General features: G+C 33.9%; 1 protein-coding gene across 1 annotated transcript; it reads right to left on the bottom strand.

Moving 5' to 3' along the window:
- Nucleotides 1–3,474: 3,474 nt before the first annotated feature.
- Nucleotides 3,475–4,437, bottom strand: LOC133756449 (putative olfactory receptor 2B8). The gene has a single exon (XM_062187134.1). It carries the CDS (start codon nucleotides 4,435–4,437, stop codon nucleotides 3,475–3,477), a length of 963 nt encoding a protein of 320 aa, XP_062043118.1.
- Between the last annotated feature and the right edge of the window lie 5,337 nt (nucleotides 4,438–9,774).

The raw sequence follows: 9,774 nt of genomic DNA, 5'->3' as shown, positions 1-9,774 counted from the left end.
AAGTAAAGCAGCCAGGACTCCAGCCTGTGTCTGTATGGGAAGATGGTACTGCAGGTGGTGGCTTAACTTATGCCACAGCACCAGCCAATTCTCTGATAGGCCTTTGCCTTTGTGGTAGAGTTTCAAAAGCTAACATTTATACTGATAATTCATAGGCAGCAGGATTTGTTCATGATTTCCATATGCTATGAAAAATGAACTATGAATCTGAGGTCTTACTAAAATTTTTAACATAAGGGCAGATGTTGTTCCACAGCAGATTAATTTGCTGGTTGGGATGCTCATTTGGGACATGTGACTTCTCCATTTCTGACCCAGTTGCTTGCTAATGTGCCTGGGAAGCAGTGGGTGATTACTCAGGTTCTTGTGTTCTTGTAAGTCATATGGGAGAGTCAACTGGAATTCCTGGATCCTTGCTTCAGACTAGCCCAGTCCCAGGTTCCTGGCTAAGAGAAAACTTACAAAGAAAAAAATCATTTATTAACCTTAAAGTATATGTTAAATTAAATAGTGTTAAATAAATAAGTGGTCTTAATATTAAATCTGATTTCAAAGTACAAAATTTTATTCAAATAAAGAAATCAGTTCCATGAAAAACATAATGTTATCTCAAAAGACATATACAGCTTGGAGATACTTGAAAACAACTTCTAGCCATTTTATAAATGGAACAACATAGTTCCAATATCAATATCAATTTTGTTCAAAGTTTATAAAAGAATTGCTGAGATTTTCTTTTACTCACTCATGTCAATGACTTACTAAATTTTTCTTTGTCTGACATTATCATAAGCTGAGAATTGAAACTAATTGAAAGCTCAAGTACATAGAAGATGCAATTGTTTCTAAAAGGACATGCACAATATTTCTGATGGAGAACTGAAAGACAACATTCACTAAAATCTCTAGCAACAAAGGTTAGGCTTGAAATCACAAAGGGAAGGATCATTTCTGGTCCTATTCATCACAAATATGGTTCTTAAGTTCCAAGATATGTGCACACGTGATTCTAACTATAACTGCATTTAATGTCTTACAACCTAGACCTCTCATCTCAAAGGTAATCTGATTTATTTATTTGAAAGGCAGACTTACAGCAAGGCAAAGACAGAGAGAGAGGTCTTTCATCCGCTGGTTCACTCCCCAGATGGCCTCAAAGGCCGGAGCTGTGCTGATCCAAAGCCAGGAGCCAGGAGCATTCTCTGGATTTCGCACATGGGTGCAAGGGCCCAAGGACTTGGGCCAACTTCTATGGCTTGCCCAGGCCATAGCAGAAGTGGAGCAGCCAGGACTTGAACCAGTGCCTATATGGGATGCTGGCACTGCAGGTGGTGGCTTTACCTGCTATGCCACAGAACCAGCCGGTTAATGTGATCTTGACACTGAAAGGCTTTTTAAAAAAATATTTAAGGTATACAAGTTTCAGATATTTCATATACACAGATTTACTCAGTGATCCTACCCTCCCTCCTGCTTGTGCCCCAACCGCTTTTCCTCCTCTCTCTCCCATTCCTACTTGTAATTTTTAAAATGATATATTTTCAGTTTACTAATGATCATTAAGTTAGCCCTACACCAAGTAACAGAGTTTAACAAATAGTATGAAGAAAAAGAATACTGTTCCTCAATGGAAGAGACTAGGGCTGTGAAAAATCATCAAATCTCAAAATGTCCATTTCACTCCAATAGGTTACATTTTAGGTACTCTCTTTGTTGTCTTGGACTTTACACAGCACTATTTTTTAATTGCTCTTTCCACATTTCCCTTCACTATCATTTAAAAATATTTATTTATTTATTTGAAAGGTAAGAGTATCAGAGAGAGGGGAAAGAGAGACCTTCCATCCACGGATTCACTGCCCAAATGGTCACAACAGTCAGGGCTGGGCCAGCCCAAAGAAAGCAATCCAGAAATCTTCTGGGCCTTTGACACAGATGGCAGGAACCCAAGAAGTTGGACCATTATCTGCTGTATTCCCAGGCATTTTATTAAGAAGTTGGAGTGGAAGCAGAGCAGCTGGGACTCAGGTATTTTGATATGGGATGCCAGCATTACAAGAAGCAATTTAACCTGCTGGTTCATAATGCTGGTCCGTGTTCACTATCATCTTTTAAAAACAAATATTGTTTCTCTATTCATATAGATCTTTTTACTAATTCTCTGTTGTATGGTGTGTGAAAATGGTAGACATTTTATCATATCTTAAAGCAACCATTTTCTATGTTCTTTGGGAGGAAATTAATTTTACTTATCAAATAACAAAGCATATCTGGAAAGTGCAAAAGTTTGTTACCATTAGTAAAATGATCCATTCCAATGAAATCTTTAAGGTTGGATGCTTTTTCATAAGTTTTACTGTAAATTCATAATATGAGTACTGGATCTATTTTTCCCTCTATTTCCAATATGAACATTGTAATCTATACAAAAAGATAAGAAAACAAATGAAAAGAATGAAATGTGATATGTTACTAGTATGAAAAATTAGATACTTAGGCTACTTTCACAGAATACAAAAAGCTGTAATTGTTTGAGGTCCAGACCTTTTTGCCTCGAGGTAAGTCTTTCATTAAACAACAGGTTCTATGAAAAGATATATGGGATTACCTATCCCATTTTCAGGAAGAATCTCGGAAACTATTGGATTTTTTTGCCTTTTAGTTTGGAGACAAATTTCTGTTTTGCCATTTTGCCTGCTTAGGATAGCTGTTATAATGCTGATAAAAATGAATGAGCACCAAGAATAAATATATACTGATTGGGCAATAAGATGTTTCAAATCAAGGCTATTACTGAAAGAGATAAATGTTCTTCATATGTTAACTGTGGAAAGAAACTTCTGTAGAATGAGATGTAGAATTAAAGAAAGATGTTAAGAATGGCTGCCAGATGTCAACAAACAGAGGCATTACAGAGAGTCTTCTATATGTACACTCATTTTTCTCCAGAACAGAGCAGATGAACTCTTGGCTTGCTGAGAACATACTGTCCTAATATTGGAAAAATTGAGTTCAGGTATGAATCAGTTATGTTTATAATATCCAAGAAAATTTTCAAATAAGATGTGAAGTTTTTCCTTAATTATCTGTGGGCACATTCTAATTCTGTGACATAATTTAATCATCACAAGCAGTCATTTTCTTACTTCATGACTAAGTCTCAAGATTATTCTCTTAATTATTAATTTTAATGTTACTCTTGGTAAGAAATTGTATTTGGATATTAATTTTAAAAATTCATTACAGAAGAGAATATATATATATATAAACAGATACACAATATTTTATTAAACCTAGTACTGTTCATTAATTTTGGAGTCATTTTATATTTCTTGGAGATACTAATCAATATTTTATTTTATGTGAAATGCATACATAGTAATAGTGAATCAAAATTAAGTGGTAGAAGGAATGATGATAGTTGGCAATAGGCATTCTGGGAGTATGAACTTTGAATTGTGAGAGCATGCTCTCCTAAGTCATGTTCCATCTTTGCTCTTGTTCTCTTCCTAATAGCTTCTTTACTGCTCCCTTAACATCTTTATTTCTCAGTGTGTAGATGAGGGGGTTGAGCATTGGAGTTATAAGTCCATAGAAGAGTGCAAGAAGCTTGCCTTTCAGTTTGGCTGAGTTGCTCTTTGGCGCCATATATGCGTAACCACTAATGGCAGAGCCATAAAACATAATTACCACCAGCAGATGAGACCCACAAGTGTTGAAGGCCTTCTTGCGACCCTCAGAAGATTGGATCCTTATGACTGTTCTGACAATGTTTATGTAAGAGAATAGAATTAATCCAACTGGGATAACCTTTATGACTACCACAGCTGCATACATCTCCACTTCATTGATCCATGTGTCAACACATGCTAACTGAAGCATAGCAGGTACCTCACAGAAGAAATTCTCCACCTGGTACTGACCACAGCGAGGTAGCAAGAAAGTCAACACTGTCTGTACCAAGGAGTTGCTGAAACCTGTTGCCCAAGCTACTGCTGTCAGCTGTTGGCATAGACGAGAATGCATAATAACGGTGTAATGGAGAGGCTGGCAGATAGCGATGTAACGATCAAAGGCCATTATTGAAAGAAGTACACATTCAGTGGACCCTAGACCAAGGAATAAGAAAAGTTGAGCTATGCATCCAATGTAGCTGATGGTTCTCTGATGTCTCTGTATATTTATCAGCATCTGAGGGACAGTAGAGGTGGTATAGCAGAGGTCCAGAAAGGAGAGATTAGCCAGAAAGAAATACATGGGTGTGTGGAGTCTGGGTTCAAGGCGAGACAAGATAATGATGGCTGAATTTCCAAAGAGGGTCATTATATAAAAGATAGAGATGGCTACTAAAAGAAACATTTCCAGTCTGGGCCATTCGGAGAAGCCTACCAGCATAAAGCCTTTGGGCTGATGGAAAGTGTCATTGAATCTTCTCATTGCTAGGATTCTGAAAACACCAATGCTAGAATTTTGAAAGACTGTTTATCCCATGCTCATGCTTTAATGTTGTTTCATTAACAAACATGCCATGTATAAACTGGGTAGGTGATGCTGAAACAAATGAAATCATTAATATAGTTTCTTTTATTACCTCAGTAAGAAAAATTAACATTAATAATTATGTATCTGCATTTTAGCAGCCATATTCTAATTATGATTTTTCCTTAATAACAGTTTACTCAGAAAAGTATTTACAAAAGTACAGACAGTAAGGATGCATATATGTGTATCAAATATTTGTCATTAAAGGGTGTGAGATCTGATAAGACTGAAGAAAATGGATGCTTACTTGGAGCTTCATCAAATTTGTATTTAGAGAAGTTTTCTTATAATGTTCATTCTATTCAATTTACCTTATTGCTGCTTTGTGTTGGAAATTATCACCCACAAATGACACTGTTATTTAGCAAAGGTAAATTATCCTTTTTGTTGGTTTTATTTCTACATTAAGATTTTATTGTAATTAAGTTATTAAGAATAAAACTCCATGGACCTAAGGCATACACTCCTGGAATTAATTTATTATGATATTTAGCCAAGAGATAATTAGTAGGAGCTAAAATGACTAGAAATGATGGCACAAAAAATTTTGCTTATTTTGCTTAAGTCAAAACACATTCATATCAATTAACATATATTGGTATCAATTAACATGAACCTCAAAAATGTTTTTATTTGTGTGGCTAGTGTCACTGCTTTCCATTTACTCATAACAGCTAGTAAAAAAATTCTCAAAACATGCTTTCTTGTAATGAAACTTAATTATTATATAATTTGCTATTTCCTGGAAAAATATAATTATTGAATAGATTTTGTATAGAAACATGGAACAAAATAAAAAATTAAAAAAAATCTCTGATATTTGTCTTGAATGTGACAGTTACTAAATATATGGTCATGTACACACCCACATCCAAAATTCACACATATTCATTATTTTTTTATTTCACTTATGCATAAAGCAAATATATAACCCAGTGGAGAATGTTTTATTCAAATTTTGAAATATGTGCAGTGCATCAATTAAATATAAACATTAATATGAAAATATCAGTAAACAGAATGATTTGGAGTGAAGTTTTAATGAGTATGTTCTACATAGCATTTAATATTAGAAATAATTTTCTTTTTTAAAGACATATTTATTTATTTTAAAGGCAGAGTCATAGAGAGACAGAGACAGAGAGCAACATCTTCCATCCACTGCTTCACTCCCACCAATGGCTGCAACAGCTGGGCCTCGGCCAGGCCAGAACCAAGAGCCAGGATCTTCTTCCTGGTCTCCCAAATGGATACAGGAGCCTAAGCACTTGGACTGCTCTCCACTGCTTTCCCAAGTGCATTACAGGGAGCTGCATCAGAAGTAGAAAAGCTGGGACTCAAACCAGTACCTATATTGCTATACCACAGTGCCTGCCCCTAATAATTTTATTTTCAAGATAAAATCTTATGTAACACATTTCATTCACCATTTTCTACAGAATTTTGGATAGTTCTAAGTTCACATAACATTGAGTGTATTTGTGTACGGCATGATGTTTTGAAGTGTTTACACATTGGGTAATAGCTAGATATAGAGAATCATTGTTCTAACTCATGTAGCTACCATTTTTCTGGTAAAAACACCAATCATGCACTTACAAGTATTTTTCAAGAATATGAAAAATATTCACTTGTTCCTTTTAATTAAAATTGTGTCTTTTAACCACCACCTTCCCCTCACCTTTTCTCAACCACTGCTGCCCTTGGTAACAGACCTTTTGCTCTCTAGCTTTATCTGATCAAATTTTTGGTTTCACATATTAGAGAGATCATATGGTATTTAACATTCTGTGCCATATCTATTCCACTAAATCCTCAAAATTTACTAATCATATGTATTTTGTAGACAAAGACAATGTTTTTCAGAAAGGTTAAATACCATGCCTAATTGCATAAGTAGTAAACAGTAGTGCAAGTCAAACACTCCTAGTTTGCCTCATAGAAAATGCTGTTCTTTTGAACTACTACTTAATATAGCCACTAGGATTAATGAATAAACCTAAGATGTATAAATAGTTAAACATTCAATTAATAACATATTTTGTTTATAACATTAGATATTATTAGATAAAGATAAAATTCGTCATGGCCAGTTATCTGCATGACTTGATTTAAGCACATTCTTCTTTCTGTACTTAGAAATGACAAAAAACATAAAGCAAAGCAGAGTTGTGCCCTGGAAACAACAGGAAGCTGATTATCCAGCAGAACAATGAAACAGTGAAATTATATTAAAAGTAGAAATGCTGGGATCAATGAAACATTTTAACAAAATTCACATAAAATTATTACCCTTATATCTAATTATTTAAAAATTGCATTTTGTTCCAAAAATGCAACTATTAAACTAAGATATCTGAATATTTCTAAATAGATAAAATATTTTATAACAAAAAAGTTAAGCAGCTTCTAGAATTAAAATAATTATGGTATTTTTTTCTAATGTGCAGTGATGCTATAACTAGTACTGAAACAGTATTTTTACACTTTGTGTTTCTGTGTGGGTAAAAACTGATGAGATCTTTACTAATTATATACTGAATCGATCTTCTGTCTATAAAGATAATTGGAAATGAAAAAAAAAACCTGGTGTTAAATTGGAAATGGCATAGAAAATTAATTAATTTTTTTAAAAAAATATTATGTAGGATCTCTGTCTTTAATGTGCTGTACAATGTTATTTAATGCTATAACTAGTACTCCAACAGTATTTTTTCACTTTGTGTTGTTATATAGGGGCAAACTGTTGAAATCTTTACCTAATATATACTAAACTGATCTTCTGTATATAAAGAGAACTGAAAATGAATCTTGATGTGAATGGAAGGAGAGAGGGAGCGGGAGAGGGGAGGGTTGCGGGTGGGAGGGAAGTTATGGGAGGGGGGAAGCCATTGTAACCCATAAACCATACTTTGGAAATTTATATTCATTAAATAAAAGTTTAATTAAAAATAATATTATTTTATCTAGAAATTTCTCCCAATGAAATTATTCTAGATATATTCATATAATTGGATGAACATAAATATTTTCATGCTAGGAATGTAGCAGTGGCATATTATAGTATTGAAAAATTAGAACACATCCTCTTACTATTTCAGAATACTGAACTGTTGAACGTTATTCTCCTTGTTCATTGATTAGATTATTATATAGTCAATAAAATTAATTTTACATACACAAAGACTCTACATATATTTTGGTATATGAAATAGGTATAATTTAAAATGTGAAGTATTTTACTAATATTGTTGAAATATATACATTCAAAAGTATGTGAAAACATGGGACAATAATTATTGGGATTATCTTTCAAGTTGAAATAAGCAGAAAGACAGAGAGAAAGGTCTTCCTTTTGTTGGTTCACCCCACAAATGGCTGCTACAGCCAGCGCTGTGCTGATCCGAAGCCAGGAGCCAGGTGCTTCCTCCTGGTCTCCCATGTGAGTGCAGGTGCCCAAGCACTTGGGCCATCCTCCACTGCCTTCCTGGGCCACAGCAGAGAGCTGGACTGGAAGAGGAGCAGCTGGGACTAGAACCCAGTGCCCATATGGGATGCTGGCGCTGCAGGCAGAGGATTAGCCAAGTGAGCCACAGCGCCAGCCCCATGAGCAATGATTTTCATTGTATAGTATTTTTTTGCTTCTCTAAATTTTAATTAATAATTAAAACTTGACTTTCTGACAGCAAATATGTATGTTTTTAATAAGGCACTTCCTTCAAGGAGTTATAGTTATTGAATTGTTTTTAAAATATTTCCATTGCCTGATATATGATTTTTTTGTTTTAAACCTTTCTTCATGGGATTCACGAATAAAGCATTCAAACAGGCAGTTACTGATAGTCAAAGCTGCAAATATTCAATTTATATTACATCAGTCTTATGTCCTTGGGAAATTGTCTCAAGTGACTGTTGGAGGTTATTATTGAGACTCAGTGAATTCATGTAAAACGGCACAGAGTTGGATAAAATAAGGTATTTCAATTCCAATTGATTGCTGTGTTATACTGGCTGTCTTTTCAGAGTGGCTAAAGTATTTAATTTATTTTAAATATTTTAGATAATAATTTATTTATGGTTATTCATATTCCATGTAGAAATACGTAGAGTTATTTGAGAAGGAGCAATAAAAAATAAAAAATTGAATTCCTTTTGGTTAACATAATATCCTGCTAAGATTTATACTGTCACCTTGTTACATCAGTGTTCACACTGAAATTTGTTTGATACAAATATGAAGATAATTCTTTATGGAAAGAAGAGGTAATTCCACAGAATATGTTAACTTCCCCTTACAGATGGTCATTTGGACAGTGCGGAAGGACATTCAGAGAAAAGACCATAAAGGCGAGAAAGACAAGGAAAATAGAAATGAAGTCATCAAAGACAGAATTCATCTAATTAAAAACTTTTCCATGGCCAAGTGTAAGTTATTTCTCTCCGGTAGATGTTCTTCACTACTTTCAGGGAAAAGGGAAAACAGAAAGAAGCATTCTTATTTTAATGACATTTTCTGAAGAAAAAAAGACTTCAGAATGACATTTACTATTCGGGGACAGATTTCAAAGACTAACCATCATGTAGCAAGTCCAAGTTAAAGATACGTTTAGAAAACAAACTTCACATCGTACTTCATCTAAACAAATACTCATAACAATAATTGAAAATAGTTTTCCTTATATTTTCTTTAGTAGTATAAAATGTCTTTTTTATTTATTATGATAAAGATGTAATTATAAGCATGATGCCTATTCATATTGCTCTTGGAATGTCTCTGTTTGTAGCACGTAATTTATCTAACTTGCATAAAAACAAACTGATCAAACATTTGTGAAGTATGTGTCAGAAAAGGTATATCCTTGTGTTGTCAAATTAATTTGTAGTATTCTTATATCCACTGATAATCCTTTCCCAATTAAAAATTAATTACACAGGGGTATTTCAAAAGGTTCATGGGAAAAGGAATTGAAAGATTATTCTGCTGCACAAAAATTTGAAACCCATGCATAGTTTTTTACATAATATTTATTTTTCATGAAAGATTTAAAACCCTACATATGAATAAATATGATTCCATAGTAAATAAAGACTCATACATTTGCTTATTTAAGTCATTTCCCAGATCTCTTATTTCTTAGTCGATCTACAAAGGTTTTGAGGGAAGAACCGTTCATGCCATTATAGCATACCCAGCATAATTTCCTTTTTCTGTCAGTTAGCTATCCTCACAAG

This window comes from Lepus europaeus, chromosome 3 (genome assembly GCF_033115175.1).
Source record: "Lepus europaeus isolate LE1 chromosome 3, mLepTim1.pri, whole genome shotgun sequence".
Classification (NCBI taxonomy): domain Eukaryota; kingdom Metazoa; phylum Chordata; class Mammalia; order Lagomorpha; family Leporidae; genus Lepus; species Lepus europaeus.
This window is presented reverse-complemented; position numbering and strand designations above follow the sequence as displayed.

Bases quoted from the DNA above. Each gene is read 5' to 3' on its own strand.
- LOC133756449 (XM_062187134.1), bottom strand. From the start codon at position 4,437: ATGAGAAGATTCAATGACACTTTCCATCAGCCCAAAGGCTTTATGCTG.